At 43.2% G+C, this 17,933-nt stretch overlaps 2 protein-coding genes across 10 annotated transcripts in view; one reads left to right on the forward strand and one right to left on the reverse strand.

The window, feature by feature from the left end:
* SMC6 (structural maintenance of chromosomes 6) overlaps nt 1-17,933 on the forward strand; it is a 962,009-nt gene that overhangs the window by 29,460 nt on the left and 914,616 nt on the right. For 2 of the 4 annotated variants that reach the window (XM_051615953.1, XM_051615955.1), the window contains 3 exons: nt 738-890; nt 2,503-2,600; nt 4,536-4,997. The exons of the other annotated variants lie outside the window; for them this stretch is intronic. In XM_051615953.1, the coding sequence (XP_051471913.1) occupies nt 738-890; nt 2,503-2,600; nt 4,536-4,644 (360 nt within the window). In that variant the 3' untranslated portion in view covers nt 4,645-4,997. Of the gene's footprint in view, nt 1-737; nt 891-2,502; nt 2,601-4,535; nt 4,998-17,933 lie in introns of those variants that run through there. 4 annotated transcript variants of the gene reach the window in all.
* VSNL1 (visinin like 1) overlaps nt 8,511-17,933 on the reverse strand; it is an 87,729-nt gene continuing 78,306 nt past the window's right edge. For all 6 annotated transcript variants that reach the window (XM_051615987.1, XM_051615984.1, XM_051615983.1 and 3 more), the window contains exons 3-4: nt 10,401-10,616; nt 8,511-9,497 (exon numbers count right to left, since the gene is read on the reverse strand). In XM_051615987.1, the coding sequence (XP_051471947.1) occupies nt 9,300-9,497; nt 10,401-10,616 (414 nt within the window). In that variant the 3' untranslated portion in view covers nt 8,511-9,299. The remainder of the gene's footprint in view (nt 9,498-10,400; nt 10,617-17,933) is intronic.

Consider the following 17,933-nt stretch of genomic DNA (forward strand, 5'->3'; position numbering starts at 1 on the left):
TGATAACATAAATGTGTGTTAACCCAGAGCTAACCAAACAGATGAAGGGTATGTACCTGAAAACTCCAACTCAGTCCATTCTGCTCTATCAGAATACTTTTTTGTATTTGAAAAAAAAACACCTCTCCCTCCCCCCCCCCCTAAAACCCAAAAACCTATACCAAAAGACTGCACCCCACTCCAAAGTAGTTTTTGTTTTCCTGCTTAGCTTTTTAAAGGTAATGTAATTAACAGGAAAATGATGCTTAAATTGATGCTTGAAGAGAGAGTGCCACAAGGTGTCCTCATAGTCAGTGGAACCAAAGGACTGGTCACAGCATTTGTTCTGGTAAAGAAGCTGTTCCCCCTTTAAACTCCACCTTTAAATCCATTACCTGCTTTCCTATTGTAGCTGGTAACCACCGGATTTTACTGTAATAGGACTACACTGGTTGACATCTATTATACATTGTTTAATAGCTACTAATAGAGGATTGGAAAAGAAAGCACTGGCAGAGTCACACAGTCTTTTCAATGTATTATATTGTGATGGATAAAGTTGCAGTGATCCTAGAAGTGTGTTACAAAATCAGCAGGAGCCATCCCATTCCAGAATGGCAGTGGCAGGGAAGTGCATAAAATTGTTCTCAAATGTTCCCTGTCTGTTCATATGTCGTGTATTTGCCATTAAAATGATGATTATTTTACAAAGTCTCCATCTCAGGTTTAAAAATGGCTCTAAATGTTTTTACTTCAAGGTTCAGCCTCGAGAGGAAGACAGAGCTGCTCTTAATGACATGAGATCCTTATCAGGAGGTGAACGTTCCTTCTCAACAGTTTGTTTCATTCTTTCTCTGTGGTCCATTACTGAATCTCCTTTCAGATGCCTGGATGAATTTGATGTCTACATGGTACAGTTTAAACTGTATTTGCCATTATGATTTCTATAAATTAGTGATATAGTTGGGTTGTTGTTTGTATTTGGTTAGACTTGAAAACACTAGAGTTAACTGTAAATATACATAAAAAACTGCAAAACCAAAAACCAGATCTCCCAAAACAAAGCTAGTTAGGGATCTTTTATTTTGCTTAGTGACCTTTGAAGCTTATTATTTGGTACCCAGAGCTGTGAGCATCTCTGTTACTCCACGTGATGAAATATTTAAATATTAGTTAAAAATGCATAAAATGTAATTGTTCCCCCAGGAGTTCTTATTGTGTTTCTCAGAGATTTTCACAGCATATTTTTGTGACTGTTTAGCATGTGCTTTGGCTTCTCCCAGCTCGGAGATCCCTGTGGCTTTTTCAGAGCAGGTGCAGCAACAGAGGTCACTGATGTTGCACAGAAACTTGTTTTATGCTTCACCTAGAAGCATCTTTCTGAGATGCTGAAATGCAGAATAATGAACAGTAAATGCTGATACCAGGTAAAACTGAGAAACCTCATCTCTGGATAAAGCTGCCCTGGGTAGGCAGTTAACCAAGTTTTTCATATATTTTGTTTCCTCCTTATTAACATGCAGTGTGGTATGGTTTGAGAAAATCATTGATTCTGTGGGACAAAGACTAAATACTGGATTATTTCATTTTGCCTTCTGTCCCTTTCCCAGGAATGATTTATTTACTGGGAATCACAGAAATAAAGGGGAAAGGTAATAGAATTTCAAAATGGAAAGTGTGCATCTGAGGTGGTGGTCAGGCAATTATTTTTCAGCCTATTTCCAAAGCTTAGGCCCTCTGTTACAAGGTGGATACTTGGAACCTTAGAGAACTTCCATGTCACTGATTCCATAAGTAAGCCCACGCAATTTGTCCTCCTGTTTCTGTGCAAGGAAGTTCTGTAGTTCCTTTAGGTGTCATCCTGGAGACCCACCACGAGAGGACTCCACCAGCACATTTGTGAGAGAGATTTCCTGGTTTCACCTGTAGCAATGGCCAGAAGCAGAGCCTTGTCTATCCCCTGCTGATAACAGCTTCCCATGACACACCTTTCACAGCAAGCCTAGGACAGAAGGCTGTGTTCAAAATAGTGAGAATAACAACAACAATAAAGTGAGCTCCATAATATCTTAGGTTTCATGCAGCCCTTAAATCCCATCAGGTAATTTTGAGGCAGGATTTGTAGGAAACATTATTCTACTGAGGTGCAGTTCATCCCAGCATACCAATAGAGTAAAGAAGCACAGTGTGCATATCAAAGCTGATAGAAAGACATGGTGAGTAGGAGTGTGTGATTTTTTTCCAACAGAAAACTTTCAGTTGTGCATGTTTACTAAAAAGTAGAATCTTAAGAATTCCCCAGACTATAATTTATAGCTTTTAGAATTTAACCCTGATGTTTCTGCAGCTTGGATTTGATTAGACTTATCTTTCCCTAAGGTGTTATGTATATGAATTAAATCCAGTAGGTTTTCCTATTAAGATATTTTCTAATTCATTTATTCTTAGAGGTTTTTTTCTAATTTGTGGAATAACAGGCCAGTGAAGTACACGGGCACAACCTGATGAATCTTTTGTCTTTAGGACATGGTTAACAGAAGAATTGCAATGGATATGATTCTGAAGGTGGCTGACTCTCAGCATCATCGACAGTTCATTTTGCTCACTCCACAAACCATGAGGTAAACGTGGTGTGTTATACTTCCTGGGACAAGAATTAAAGGGAAGGTCTGTGGCCAGGAGTAGAACTTGAAAACAAAGGAAGTATGAGGAGAAAGCAGTTTTGCTGTTTGTAGCAGCAGAACATCAACAATTAAGCAGTTTGTTGCTGATGGGTCTGGAAATTGTGAACAGCTGTTTCACTCTTCCTTACATAATATGTCATAATATAGTAGTTCAGAGGGACTTGAATCAGTTTACCTTAAGTAGAACAGCTTTTTGAAATGTTTTATTGTGTAAAGTGGGTTCCTGGTAGCTTTTAGCCCTGTGTTTCCCTCTCCCTTTCCTAGATAAACAGAAGAATTTGCATTTTTCCATTTTTCCTCTTAACTTGCAAGATGTTTATATTTTTAGTTGATGTTTTTTCTTTAATATCACTAATCTAGGAATTGTTAACTTCCTCCTTGTTTTCTTCTTTTGATCTAGTAGCCCAAAATTCTTTAAAAACCTCCATAGAAGTCACTGGGAAAGCCAGGTCCAGCTTAAGGGGGCAGTCACTGTCTAACCTTGGGCAGCCCACTCTGTAGTAGTTAAATGCAATCAGCGAAGTCAATCTTCAAAATTATTTACTCATAATTGTCTTCCCTTACTAAAATCTACAAGAACTAGGTATTCTGTTATTAATTCAATGGAAATACTTTAGGGGGAATTTCTGAAACTCTTCAGTAAACATACAGAAATATTCTGCATGATTACTGTTTAAAAGCTTAATAATTCAAGTGCAGCTTGGTTTTGTTATGTTTTGTTGCATGTTCAGCAAATATATACTATAACAAAAGTGTGGAGGCATGTCAGAACAAATTTCTTTAGGATAATTGGTGGAGAAGCCTGTATAAAAGTATGTTCATAGAATCACAGAATTGCTGGAGTTGGAAAGGAGCTCTAGAGCCCAACTCCCCTCTAAAGCAGGACCCTCTGGAGCACATCACTCAGGGCTGCATCCAGGGGGGTTTGAATATCTCCAGAGAAGGAGACTTCACACCCTCCCTGGGCAGCCTGTCCCAGGGCTCTGTTACCCTCAGAGTAAAGAAGTTTTCCCTCATCTTTCAGTGGCACTTCCCATGTTCCAGCTTGTGCCCATTGCCCCTCGTCCTGTCCCTGGGCACTGCTGAGCAGAGTCTGGCTCCATCCTCCTGCATCCACCCTGAGAAACTTGTAGGCACTGATAAGGTCTCCCCTCAGCCTTCTCTTCTCCACACTGAACAGTCCCAGCTCTCCCAGCCTTTCCTCCTCAGGGAGATGCTCCAATCCCCCAGCCATCTTTGTTGCCCTCCCTGGACTCTCTCCAGCAGTTCCCTGTCTCTCTTGAACTGCGGAGTCCAGCACTGGACCCAGTTCTCCAGTTGTGGCCTCACCAGGGCAGAGCAGAAACGGAGAATGACCTCCAACCTCCTGTCCACACTCTTCCTTATGCACCCCAGGATTCTTGTGGCCTTCTTGGCCACAAGGGCACATTCCTGGCTCATGGATAATTTACTATCTACCAGGACTCCCAGATCCTTCTCAGAACTGCTTTCAGTCTGCTTGTTCTTAGGATGATGTGAGCAATTACACATGTATAAAGTGTGTGCCACTTGAGGATCTGTCAGGCAAATATAAACTGCATTCTATAATTATTTCATTTGGAGTTTCTCTTATTTCTCTAGTTAAGGTAGTTAATTGTTAGCAGCCACATGATTGAAATCGGTCATTGTCTTCACCTCAAGCTTTTACTGAAGTCTGGCTCCAGTATCAGTTCAAAGCCACAACTTCACCTCATGTTAGTGTTGTTTTTAAAATTGTCCAAGAAAAAAGATGGGAGTTATTTAAAGGAGAATGTGGAAAGTAACAAGTGGAAGTACTGAGTTGTGTGCAGAAGCAGCACTGCTGGAAGGTGGTAAAACATGTTTTATTTGCAGTTCCCTGCCGGCAAGTTCCCGTATTCGAATCCTCCGAATGCAAGACCCTGAGAGAGGCCAGAGAACATTGAACTTCAAAAATAGGAAGAATGGAGAGGAAGATGAATGAATAAGTAGCTCTGGGTGTGAATGTGGGAAACTCTGGAGGACAAATGCATGACACGTGTGTCCAGTTATTACTTCCTGGTGCTGGACAGCAGGATCTTTTGTTAGATACTCTCTGGAAAAGAAGAGGTTCCTGTTTTGTTGTTGCTTTTGTGGTTTTGATTGTTTTTTTGAGTTACTGGGTGTGTCTAGACCAACAATAAGCACAGTTTTGATGATGAAAAAGCCCTGGATATTCAGTTGATATTTTTAACTGTCAACTAGTAGAATTTTTTTATCAGTTGTTTTTCTTCTGGGAAAGATGAAATATATTTTGTATAACTATGGAGTAATATTTTAATAAAGAGTGAGAACTGATACTTGTGGTCATGTTTTAGTGTCCCTTCACACCTGAAATTAGCATGAAGTTAAAAATCTAGGTGTCTTCCTAGATTTCTTAAACATCTGCTGATTAATACAGGCAGTAAAACATGTTTTGTTTTTCTCCAGTGGAACCTCAGCAGCTGAACATGAGAAACCATCAGCACTTGTAGCCTGCACTTTCATAATGAGAGAAGAATTTATTGGCAGTATATTCTGTAGGCAGGATAAAGGTGCTTTTATTCCTTCCCAAGGAGTGTGTAGGGAAGAGTTTGAGTTTCTTTAGACATGAGCTTATAAAACTTAGCACATTGTGGCTTCATGAGCTTAGATTCTTAAAATCTCCTAAACAAAGTTCTTGCACAAGTCTGAGTTTGCAGGTATAGACCAAGTCTGTAGATATTCATTATATTCTAACAACAACTAACAACTATGAAATAAAGAGTTTTGGGATGTAATACAGTTAACTTTGCCACAGCACTGTAGGCCTGTGTTTTGTAGGCTGTCCCAGCCTCCCCTCCCACTCTCTGCTGGGACTATCCTAGAACAGTTAAAATAAAATTAACTTGCTTTATTTAAATAATACAAGCATCTACAGGGGATAAGAGGAAGAAAGAAGAACCAGATTTTTCAAGCTGCCCTAAATTAACTTTTTTCCTCTTCTGTTCTCTTTCCTCCAGGACCTTGAAATTGTTGGGGGCTCTTCAGAAACAATCACATTTTAGAGTTTAGCCAGTACACATTTTTCTTTTTCTCTTTTCATCTGACACCATGGTGATACAAAAGCCACTGGGACTGTTCAGAGAGCAGGTTTGCCATTTCTCCAGCTGCTTACCAAATAGCAATTCCTCAGCACAACATCATTGCAGTGTCAGTTTTAACTCAGCTTTGTAGCCAGATTTCTTTTAGGTGCTACAAGGTAGTTGGTGTTTGTTTTTTATGCAAGTATGTGTGAAACTTTTGGTCATCTCTAAACTGGGGAAGCTAGAAGAACTGAAGGAAACAGACTGAGAAAGCCAGCTGCCAGTCCTAGTGCATTCCAACTGGAGGAGTTAGGTCTAGTGATCTTTTGAAGACTTCAGATGTGTATTTGTGAGAGCCCAAAGAGCTCGTAGCAGAGTAAGGAGGTTACTGGCAGAACAGGGCCTGACTCCTTGCTGAAGCACATGGCAGGAGAGAGACAGACACTGGTCATGGATTGGAGCAGAGAGGTTCTTGCTGGATGAACTGGGGGAAGGATCTGTTCATGAAGATATGAGACATCTGAGCATCTTGTCCTGACAAGCTGTGGAATCTCCATCCTTGGAGGCTTTCAGGGTCCAAGGAGACTGCTGCACCTTCTTCAGGCAGTGAGGTTGGACAGGGGACCTCTAGGTGTCCCTACTAAAGGAAACATCTCCATAATCCTGTGATTTGATGGATTATGTATTAAAGATACTTACACCTTTAAGACTATCTGAAAATACTGGGAGCAAACTGCACACTTGTCAAAACTCATCTGGAACATGAGCCCAGTTTGTACTGGGAGTCCTTGATACTTTCATGTGATCAAGAGCCACATGTTCAGTTTGACCTGATTTTATGATGAAACTAGAGTATGTTTCAGACCCTTTGACAACATGAAATAGTAGAATGGCAGAGCTATTTCCTCCTCTTTTTCTTCAGCATCCAAAAAAATGAAACGAGTGCAGAGGCAGAATAGAGAAGAGCATTTATCTTCATCAGTACTTTTAAAATGAGTTGTGTGGAGAAAAGTGCTTAAGGAATATTATCACATTCTTATTGAACTAACACTTCAGCTTCCTCCCAGGCTTTCTACAGACTTACTGGGAAATATTGGAAGACTTGGAAACAATTCTCATCTTTGCTTCAAATCAATATATTGTATTTATTCTAATTACCAGTGTACTTGATGAAATTGTGTGCCTGACTGTGTAATTATTATTATTATACTCTTTTTATGGTAGATGATTAGTTCTGAATAAACAGTTACTGAAGGACTTGTTTGGATGCACTTATTTTTGCCATGATCCTAATGTCTCAAAACTATCTTGTTCTTGAGACTTTAAAACCAGTTTCCCATGTCAGCTACTTGAGAGAGCTCGTGTTCTGTGTTGAGACTGTGTTGGAGCTGCTTAATGCTGGGTTGAAGTAAAAGGAGCTTGTCCAGCTACATCAGTGTGAGGTGCAGGGAGATGCAGGAGGTACAGCCTCTAATAAGGTTATGTAAAAAGAGGCATCAACTCCCAGGAATACTCAACAACCCTCTCTACAACGAGTAAGTTAAGCCTAAGTGGAAATAATGGGCATTTCGTTCTCAGAAGTATCAAACATTTCCAGAATATGTGTTTTATTGTCACCCTACAGCCAGAGGTACAACATACACCACACTGTAGCTTGCAAATTGTGTCACCTGGGTAGCTGAAGTAAAATTTGGCTATTAAAAATGGAGTTGAAACTTCTGCCTTTTGTTTGGAACATGAAGAAACTGACACATGAGGACGGCTGTGGCTGCGGCAACGATTCCGTCTGTGTTCCCTCCACATTTCTTAGCAAAATAGGGAAACCTGGTTTGTTTGGATTGCCCCCCTCCCCCACTGATTGAAATCAGTCATTGTCTTCACCTCCCCCCCTTAATTTGAAAATGGTTTGAGAATGGCTTGTTTTGTGTCATGTTTTATTGTCTGATCCGGAGCTATCAAGAGCACTCTCATTTCTTTAGAAGGCAAAGGAGAAATAACCAAACATGCAATTGTAAGATGTTAGACTTCTTTTTTCTGTCATTGTGCAGGCAACCAACTGGTAAAGCAACTGGGAAATGGGGAGTAGGGGATGATTTTTATCTGCACCTCCTGCAGTCTGACACCTCTTGATGCTTTCTCAGGGCTGCACAAACCTTGGTCTTGCCACAGGACAGAGAGAAACTTGATGGCTGTGCATGGAGCTGAGGAGGGAGCTGGTTCTCTTCACTGCCCCTTCTCAGTCATGATACTTCATGGTTGATTTGTCAGCAATGATTTTTGACGACGTGTCTTTTAATATTCAACCTGGGGTAGTTCAGTGTCGTAACAACCATAGGATCACAGACTGGTTTGGGTTGGAAGGGACCTTAGAGATCATCCAGTTCTACCCCCCCTGCATGGGCAGGGACACCTCCCACCAGCCCAGGTTGCTTCTGCTCAAAGGAGGGAAAAACATGAAAAGCCCAGAGTTGGGCCAAGGAAACAAAGTGCACTGGAGCTCCAGCTGGCTCAGGAACTCTGTGAGCACAGGTCTAGCAGGTATCTTGGCACCTTAGAGCATCAACAGCTGCTCTGGTGGTAAAGACAAGCCCTACAACTTTTGCTTTAGTAGAATATGACTTTCCTAGTGAGTGAGTGCAAAGAAGTTTTCTTCACGCTTTCATAACGAAGTAGGTATTTCCCAAGAGTTCAGTGACAGATAATTAAACAGATTGAACTTCTTTTCATCACCGTGTTGAAGACATGAAATAAGAATTAGGGGAAAAGGTCAAATGTTATAAATTTATTTGGGGACATATATATTGCAACCTCTGTGGAAGCTTTTGAAAATTCAGGCAAAGATTAATACACTTCCAATAAAACCTTTAAACTTCCAATAAAACAATATTTTAAACATTATATAGATATATTTATATATACTTTTAATTAAAGGGATCATTTTAGCAGGAGTTTCTCTTTTTTTTTTTTTTTTTTTTAATACTGCATTCCTCTGACATAGCTCTTTCTGGATTGAAGGGATGCAAATGAGGTAAGAATTAAGGCAAACCTAAAAGGCATGCAAATTAAGTACATTTATATCCACTGACAACACAAGCACGTGTGTGGATCAGACTGAAGAGCCGAGGAAACTCTTCCCCTCTGTCTGTCCAGTACTACTTTACAGCAGGATGGTGACATGGCTGATAATCAACAGTTAACATTACCATGGGAATTCAGTGTCACTAACATTACTCAGCCTAGGGAGACACAGAGCTAGAGCATCAGTAAAACATGAACAATAAATAAGAGAATTCACTGCAGCCCAGGACTGCTGCACAGGCTTCAGAGGAACAGGGTTGTTATGAAATGACATTGCACACCTCACGTCGTGGCAGTTTATTTTTATATACTTTGAAAATTCTTTAGCAAATGACATTCTCATGCACACAAGTGTTTCAAACACAAGAAGCAAGTCCATTTATAGGTAGTCCAAGCAAATTTTTGTGTGTGTGGAAATAGCTGCAAACTGAATGGAACATTAAACTTCTGTGCAGTCTATGACGCGTGGAACACGAGCTCATTTCTGAATGTCACACTGCAGGAGTAATACGATGGAGGGATCACTCTTTGCAGCTTCTTTGAATTCATCCAGTGTGATCTGGTCATCTTTGTTCTTATCCATCTTACTGAAGATCTTGTCTACCCGCTGCTCGGGCGTCAGACCATCCTCGTTCATCTTCATCATGATCACAGTGCCCACCATTTTGTAGATGGCCTTTGGAAAGAAACCAAGGAGAAAAGTCAACACAGGAATTAATTAACCTGGTTTTTTTCTACCTGATCAAATTCTAGAAAGATAGTCCAAGAAATAAAAATATTGCCAGTTTCCCTACAGGTTTTTTTTCTTAGAACAGACTGTCCATGTACTTAAAACAAGGAAGAATGTGCTTTACTTTCTTTCGATGTAGAATTATTTTGGTCGTTGCATTTTGCATCCTGGAATGAATTTCTTTGGCTTCTGCTTCACAGTGCCAAGCTGTTGTGACCTGTTCTCTGGATCAACTGTTTATTTGGCTTTTAGTCATTGAAATATTCCACAGAAATTTCTGAATCATCAGTTTTAGGAAGTCGTCACCTTTTAAGAGCTTTCTGTGTACACAGATGAGCAAAATCTGCTATGAGCTGCTGTGGTAGGAGCTGGCAGATGATGAAGGAGGTGAACTTTATCCTTTCTGTTACTGAGAGAGCTCACCTGCAACACCCTGGTATCCCTGAACATTTCTGTGATGATTTACAGTTAATATCCAGTAAGGTTTCAGCTACTTGACCTACCAACCAGTAATTTCATGGGTGTCAAGTGATTTTTTTGAGATGGGCTTGGGAAATCCTTGGCTGTGTTGTTCTTAAGGTTCATAACGTTCATTGAGGGGAAAAAAAATAAATCCAACAAGTAAAATAATTACCTCTGGATATTTAAAAGCAGATATGCCCCCACGTGCTCTGCAGTTCTCAGAGATGACATCTATGAAAATGTTTGTGCTCTTGCACCTTTCAGGCATGAGCCAGTGTAGGATCAATGTTTGTAATGTACAGCACAGCCTCTTGGGTGCTCAACATCTCAAGGGGATGTGAGCAAATCATCACATTTTAATGATGTTCAGTGTCATATTGATCTCACCTCTATAATTTCCAGCATTTCCACTCTTGTGATTTTACCATCACCATCCAGGTCGTACATGTTGAAGGCCCAGTTCAGCTTTTGCTCAAAACTGCCTCGGGAGGTGATGGACAGAGCACAAATGAACTCTCTGAAGTCGATGGTCCCATCTCCATTTTTATCAAAGGTTCGGAAGGCGTGCTGGGCAAACTTTGAAGCATCTCCATATGGGAAGAACTGCAAAATAAAATGAGAAACAGAGGTGTGGGTAACACCCGGGAGCAAGCTGTGTACCTGCCTGCAGAGTCCTGCAGAGGCACTGATGGAAGGAGCTGCTGGTGGGCTTGGTGTGAAACCAAAGATATGAAATGTTCAGCTTCCGTAACAGCTGCAGTGTAATGATTATTAAAAACTCATTTCTACAAACAACTGCAAACTATATTACAAAGATATTAATGCTAATTTAAAGCTAAATTAGCTAGATGAACCTTGAAGTTGGGTGCAAATGGGAGATTGTGTGTAATATTCTCTGACTATGAAATACAGCACCCAAGGTGCATTTTAGCAGTGTTTTTTCTGCCTGGGAGTAACCAGACATGTTGAGACCAAGTAGATGTGAGAGATTTTTGTTACAGACCTTCATTTATTTAAAAAAAAAAAACACAAAGAAATAAAAATCCTGTAGCCCTACTCCACTGCTCCTCTGCTTCTGTTCTTGGGAGCTCACTGGGTGTTTGTTCAAAGCTGAAAAGATAATGAGAATAATCTCTTGCCTTTTAAATCTGCACTGATCACTGGCCTGTGGCATCTGGGTTATGAAACAAAGTACTTTGAAATGTCACAGCCTCCCAAGTGTTTCAGTTAAGAGCTGACTATTGCTGGGGGTGCTGCCCCATCAGGGCTGCTGCGACTGTCCCTCCTGAGGCTCAGTAGCAGAAAGGGAAGGAGCAGAGGGAAATGGGATCATCCTTCTCACTGTCCAGACAAACAAAACACATTCCAGTGCAATTCTCCTACAACCCAGACTGAGGGATGGTACCAAGGTACTGGTGGGTGGGATCAAAGGACTAAAATGCAGTGAAGAAGCTCACCTACAAAAATGGCTAAGAAGTGGAAAGCACCTGGAAAGACTCAACAGCCCAAGAACAAAGTGGGGGATGAGAAGGGGTCAGTGGCTGGAGATCCTGAAGACCATTTCTAAGTTATTCCTGGGGACACACATCCTTCAGCCTCCCACCAGAGAAGCAGAAGCAACCTGTGCCTACCTCTTGTCCCAGGCATTGCATGAACCTCACCCAGCAGGGAGAAAAACACCCTTCTGATATTTTTTTCATCACAGGGAAGAGCACCTCTTCTGAGGTGAGAAGGGGGGGTTGGAACTAGATGATCTTTCAGCTCCCTTCCAACCCAACCCATTCTGTGTCTCCATGAGGAAGGTGGTGGCACTGCTCAGGGTGCCTTGGCATTCAGAGCCTCATATGGGCTGAACAAATAGAAATGGTTTATTTTTTTCTTGTTTTTCTATTTGCCTCCCTCTGGGGAGCAAATGCAGTAAAAGGTCCTTTGGGGACTGAAGACACTCTTCTCCAGTCTGTACCTGCTGATTTGTGTTATTTTTATCTCAGAACAACTGAAAAACATTGTCAAAACTTGTTTAAAAACCTACTTGAAGTTTTCCATTGGCCTGTTTTGAAATGATTCATAAATAAGAAACGGAGTAAAAGAAAATCAAAACAATTAGGGAGCAGAAGGAGCCAGCTCTGGTAAAACATTATTTGACTATTAAAATAGAGTGAGGCCTTAGCAACATGTAAAGGCACAGACTGTAAACTGCTTTAGTCTGAGCTAAGTGGCAATGGGAGACAGGGCTCACTGGGAGGCAAACACATTTTTGGCAGAGGGATGTGAGGAGGGTGGTTTATTCTGCCTGCTGTGGCACCCTGGCATCAGCTGAGGGAATAAAGAAACACAACTGGGGTTTCCAGAGGCTAGAGCTGCTGGGCAAGTCAGTGGGTTCTTCAGCCTCCTCTGCCAACCTTTGTCCAGGTGATCAGTCTATATATGAAAGCAAACTGTTCCCTTCTGCTGCAGTGGTGCTACAGAAAGGGCCTCTAAACACCAGTATCGTCTCCTGCTTTACCCTTTTCACCCCAAAATCAAGACAAACAATACCTGCCTGGGCTTCTTACAGCAGTCACTTCCACACTGGTCAAGCCTTTGTTTCTGCATCTCCTCTCTTGCCTGGCCTATGCTTTTTGTGACTGGTTAGATCAACATGCTGGTGTGTGAAGAAAGTGTTATCTCTATAGGTAACTACCAATTAGAAAAGGAAAAAGGAAGATTAAAAAAATAATAATTTTTAAAAATCCCTCTTTTTTTCCTAAATTTTGGAGGAGAAGAATGTCTTGCAGGTTCTCAGCTCCCAGAGTGTTTCTGGATGCTTTTCCCATAGGGTCCCAGAATGACAGTACCTAGCAAACAGCAGCAACAAACTGTACATAACTTCTAGTCTTAGGGAAACTGAGAAAATATCTAGAAATATTGATCTGTTTGGTGGCAGAGGCTTCTAGAGGCTTTGAAGAGATGCTGTTCAGAGACAGCTCTGTGACCAGCACTATTCAAATCATCTTTGGGAGGGACTTACTGGAAAAACATAAAGCACAGGCTACAGCTTTAGCTTATGGCTAGAACATACAGAAAAACCCAAAGCAAAACAAAATACACTCAAGTTGCCCAGTGATTGGGGCATCCAAAAAAGAAGGGTCTCTCCTTCACTGGCAGGGTGGGGTGGAGAGACTCTCTATGGGCAGCCTGAGAGAGGCTGTGCTTTTCATGCCACGTTTTATCATTTTTGAGACGCATTTCTAGGGAAAGAGAAACTCTGTAATAAAATGGAGTTTACAGGATGAGTTTACAGGAAGCTGAACGTGCTGCCTCCACATGCTCAGGTGATGACCCAGGCACTGCTGCAAGGTCACAGCTGCCAGCCCTGGGGGGGAGCTGGAGTGCAGGATGGGAGGTGGGAGAGCAGGAGGTGACATGGGGCTGCTGTATCCCAGGCCTGCAGAAGATGGAAGAAGCTGCCTATTCAAATCCCCAGGAGCTGAGATGCCCCACTGAGGGCTCAGCACTCCCACAGGCTGCTGAGGGATGAAGCAGCAAAGAGGAACGAGCCAGGCACAGCCAGTGGAACCAGCAGCACCAGGGCCAGCACATGGAAACAACCCTAGAAGTTGGCTCCCATGGGAAGAGTCTTATACAATTGATGCTGTTTCACTTTAGGAAGGAGCTGCTTACTCTGTTTATCTACCTTGTTAGGGATTTCCTTCCTCCCTTTAAAAAGTTTGCTAGGTACCAAGTTCACCTCTGTAAGTGGAGAACATGAGCACTCTGAGAATCAGAAAGTTCATCTGCTGGTAGAAGCTCAGAATGGTATTTTTGACAGCAAATCTCTTAAATTTGAGCCCAAATGCTGATAGCTGCTGGTCAAGCCCCATCTTACAGCTCCTCAGAAGTGAGAGCCCTTTGAAGTGTATTTGCTCAACAGCTCTAACAGCTGTTACTCACAATCTTTTCTGTAGAGGAACCAAGTCCTGACCTGAGGTTTTATCCCCAGCTTTGCACGTCATGAATCAGACACGGTCTCCCACTCTGCAGAGCCACAGTGTTCAACAGTTTGAAACTCCAGTCCGTGGCTGTGGTGGTTATTGACACCACAAGGTGAAGCTGCAGTGGTATTTGGGTCACTGAGCTTCTGGTCATGTCTGGGGAGTAGGTTTCTGCTCACTAGTTTTTCAAGGGACAAAGCTCTGAGCTCCTGCCAACATTATACAGGCAGGATTCCAGGAGATAGGAAAAAAGGATACTTTTAAATTCTCTCCTTTCTAAAAAATACTTGTCTCTTGTTACAACGTACTCTAGTCTTGCATTTTGTGTGTCAAGGCATGAGGAGTGGAAGAGATATTAGAGGCTGTGACCACCACGAGCTGTTTGGAAGGTTGTGCTGCTCTGGCCCCAGGGTGACCTGCAGGGCTGCCAGAGCCCTGACTGCAAGACTGAAAGCTGCTGTAACAGAGCATAACCAAAGGGGCACACAGCACCCGTGTCCTCCTCCTGGAAGAGATGTGACCTTGTGTCCTCCTCCTGGAAGAGATGTGACTGCTGTGGGAATACAGAGCTCAAGGGCAGGTCAGGGCAGATACATTTCTAAAACAGATAAAGACACATTTTCAAGACTTCCTGGGGGTGTGTGGATTAAGAATGGATAAGGCACAAAGTCCCTTCTCATTCATGTTGTGTGTCACCTTTATTCTCTGGAGTAATGCAAGTGAAATGGATGTGAACTGTTGTGAGCTCCCTGCCTGCCCAGAGCTGGCGTGGAGAGGGTGGGCATGGAGCATCTCACCAAGCGTGGTGGGAACTGGTGGGGAGGGGACCAGTGGGACAGGGCAAGGCTGAGCAGGAAGGGGCTGAGAGCAGGAATGTCTGTGGGTGTGAAAGCCACAGAATCACCCTGGGTCGATGCTGGGAATCTCTCTTGGGTCAAGAAAGATATGGCCATGCAGGAATGTGTCCAAAGAAGGGCCACGAGGATGATCAGAAGGCTGGAGCAGCTCTTCTATGAAGACAGACTGAGGGAGCTGGGGTTATTGAGTCTGGAGGAGAGAAGGCTCCAAGCAGACCTTATTGTGGCCTTCCAGTCTCTTAAGAGGGCGTACAAGAAAGGGACTTTAGGATGTTGGGTAGTGGTAGGACTAGGGGGAACGGATCAAAACTAGAGGTGGGTAGATTCAGATTAGACATTAGGAAGAAATTTTTCACCATGAGGGTGGTGAGACCCTGGCCCAGGTTGCCCAGGGAAGCTGTGGCTGCCCCATCCCTGGCAGTGTTGAAGGGCAGGTTGGATGGGGCTTGGAGCAACCTGGTCTGGTGGGAGGTGTCCCTGCCCGTGCAGGGGGTTGGAACTAGATAGTCTTGAAGGTCCCTTCCATCCCTAACAATCCTATTACTCTATGATGCTATAATGGAGGGAGGCTTCTCCAAAGAGCCATTTCAGGCAGCCTAGTGAGGTGTCAGAGACTTCACCCTTGACTGGCTGGGGGAAACAGAGGGATAATTAAGCTTCAGTTATGTTTTTATATTGAAAAGTAAGTCTTCATAGTCCTAAGGATGGAGACTTCTAGTCCTTGTAATTCTGAGACGAGGCCTCTTCCCATCTATCTTTCATATCGTTTTGGCTGAACAAATGTTTTCAGTGCTTGCCTACAAAACAGGCTGTCTAAAGTCCCAGCAGTGTGATGATGCAACATCCTTCCCCTGCTGAAAAGTCTCAGCTGGGACGTGGAAACCCCACACGTGCTTCCCTCCCCTCCCGCAGACAACCTGAGTGGGCAGCTCAGGAGAAAGCAGGGGCTGCAGCACAGTGTGCATCAGGGAACTCTGTGCTCCCAAACTGGGAAGAAGCTCATGTCAGCTCATATTAAAGGGATCAGAAAAACAGCAAACTATTTTTTAAACAAATTAGAGGTTGAGGAACTACTTTAGGAGAGGGTACATTTGGATTCTAGCGTTTTCTCTGCTACATATATGTAAAAATCTACTTTCAGTTAGTAATTTTCACAGCTCTTCTTTGCTCTTACCTGCATCTTAACAGCTACATCAATGAGCACAATCTCTACCACGAGCAGAATGGGCCCCTGCAAATGAACCAACTACTTCCATGGGTTCTGAACCAGGCCTATGATCACACTACATCTGAAAGCATCTCCTTACCAGTTTCTAGTTCTGCTGAAGGTTTTCCCTGAGTTATTATTCATGTGATGAGATCTTTAATGAACTGAAACACAACCAAATGTTGTTCTGCAAGTCCAGACCCCCCAGGACCTCTAGGAAGCCACAGAGAAACCCACAAAGGGACACAAGGCAATGAAGGGTACTGAGCAATTGCCTCCATAGCCAGGGCTCTCACCCCTCTAAGGTGTCCAAATGTTTTGGCTGTGGATTTCCAAGGGCTTTTCTCACACAAGTCTTTTGTCTAGACTTTGGAGATTGTTTTCCCAGAGGCAATTAACCACACCTCCCTGTGCTGAAGTCCTTCTGTGGTTCCTATCCCCAAATGCCCTTTAAATGAAAAGCATTTAGATGCATTTAAATACCCGCTGAGGATTTGAGCCTCAGAGCTCTCCAAGGCAGAAGTTTGCTGCAGAGATGTAACAGACAATGAATGAGCACCCACAGAACCAGAAGTAATCTCAGCAGCTATGCGTGCTTCCAATTTAATCAAACTCTAAGGGATTTGGATTCCACAGATACAGATGTTCCAGTTCTGTTCCCAGCTCTCAGCCCCAGAGCAGCAGCACAGAGAGGCTGTAGAATCATAGAATCATTAAGGTTGGAAGGGACCTCAAAGATCATCAAGTTCCAACCCCCCTGCCATGAGCAGGGAACCCTCCCACTAGACCAGGCTGCACAAAACCCCATCCAACCTGGCCTTAAAAACCTCCAGGGATGGGGAATCAACAACCTCCCTGGACAACCCATTCCAGTTCCTCACCACCCTTAGAGTGAAGAATTTCTTCCTGATGTCTGACTTAAATCTCCCCTCTCTCAGTTTAAACCCATCACCCCTTGTCCTGTCACTGCCCTCTCTGGTGAAAAGCCCCTCCCCAGCTTTCCTGGAGCCCCTTCAGGCACTGGAAGGTGCTCTCAGGTCTCCCTGGAGCCTTCTCCAGGCTGAACACCTCAACTCTCCCAGCCTGTCTCCAGAGCAGAGCTGCTCCAGCCCTCTGAACATCTTCATGGCCCTTCTCTGGACTCTCCCCAACAGCTCCATGTCTCTCCTGTGCTGAGGGCTGCAGAGCTGGACACAGCTCTCCAGGTGTGGTCTGACCAGAGTTGAGGGGCAGAATCCCCTCCCTGGCCCTGCTGCCCACACTTCCGTTGAACCTTTGAGAAGTCTGGGGCTGTCCTGTTCATATGAAAATGAAGTGAGGGTTACGATGATTTCCTTTCATTCCTGAAATTCCAGGGGATGGAATCTGATGATATGTCTGCACTGCACTACAGATGGATGCAGTAACACATCCAGGTATGATGTGCAGGACAGATGGGACCCTCTTCTCAACCTCATCCTTATCCTCTGTTCCTCCCCGCCCTGCATTATCACACCATTATGCAGGGAAACCCTAAAAGGTCTAAAAGACCTCCCAAAAGCCACCCCCAGCTACAGTGCTGATGCCCCTGATCTCCATCTCAGCTGATACATGTGCTGCCCCAATGGGCTGATGGGGATCCCCAATCTCTGCTGCACCCCAGGAACAGCCAGAGGAAAAGGGGCAGGTTGGTTGGGTCATGCAAGTTAGTGATACATGTAAAAACTGCCTGGAATAGCAGCAGGGTTTTGTGGAAAATGGTTGAAAGCTGAAAGCCTTGCTCAACCACATCTTGTATTACCAGGCTAGTTAGCTTAAAACATTATTCTGTTAAGCTATTTTTACTTTGCAGATGAAGCTGGAAAGAGCAAGCAGAGTCCTAGCAAACCTGTTTACAGTTCAT

The sequence above is a fragment of the Apus apus genome, chromosome 3 (assembly GCF_020740795.1).
Source record: "Apus apus isolate bApuApu2 chromosome 3, bApuApu2.pri.cur, whole genome shotgun sequence".
Lineage (NCBI taxonomy): Eukaryota > Metazoa > Chordata > Aves > Apodiformes > Apodidae > Apus > Apus apus.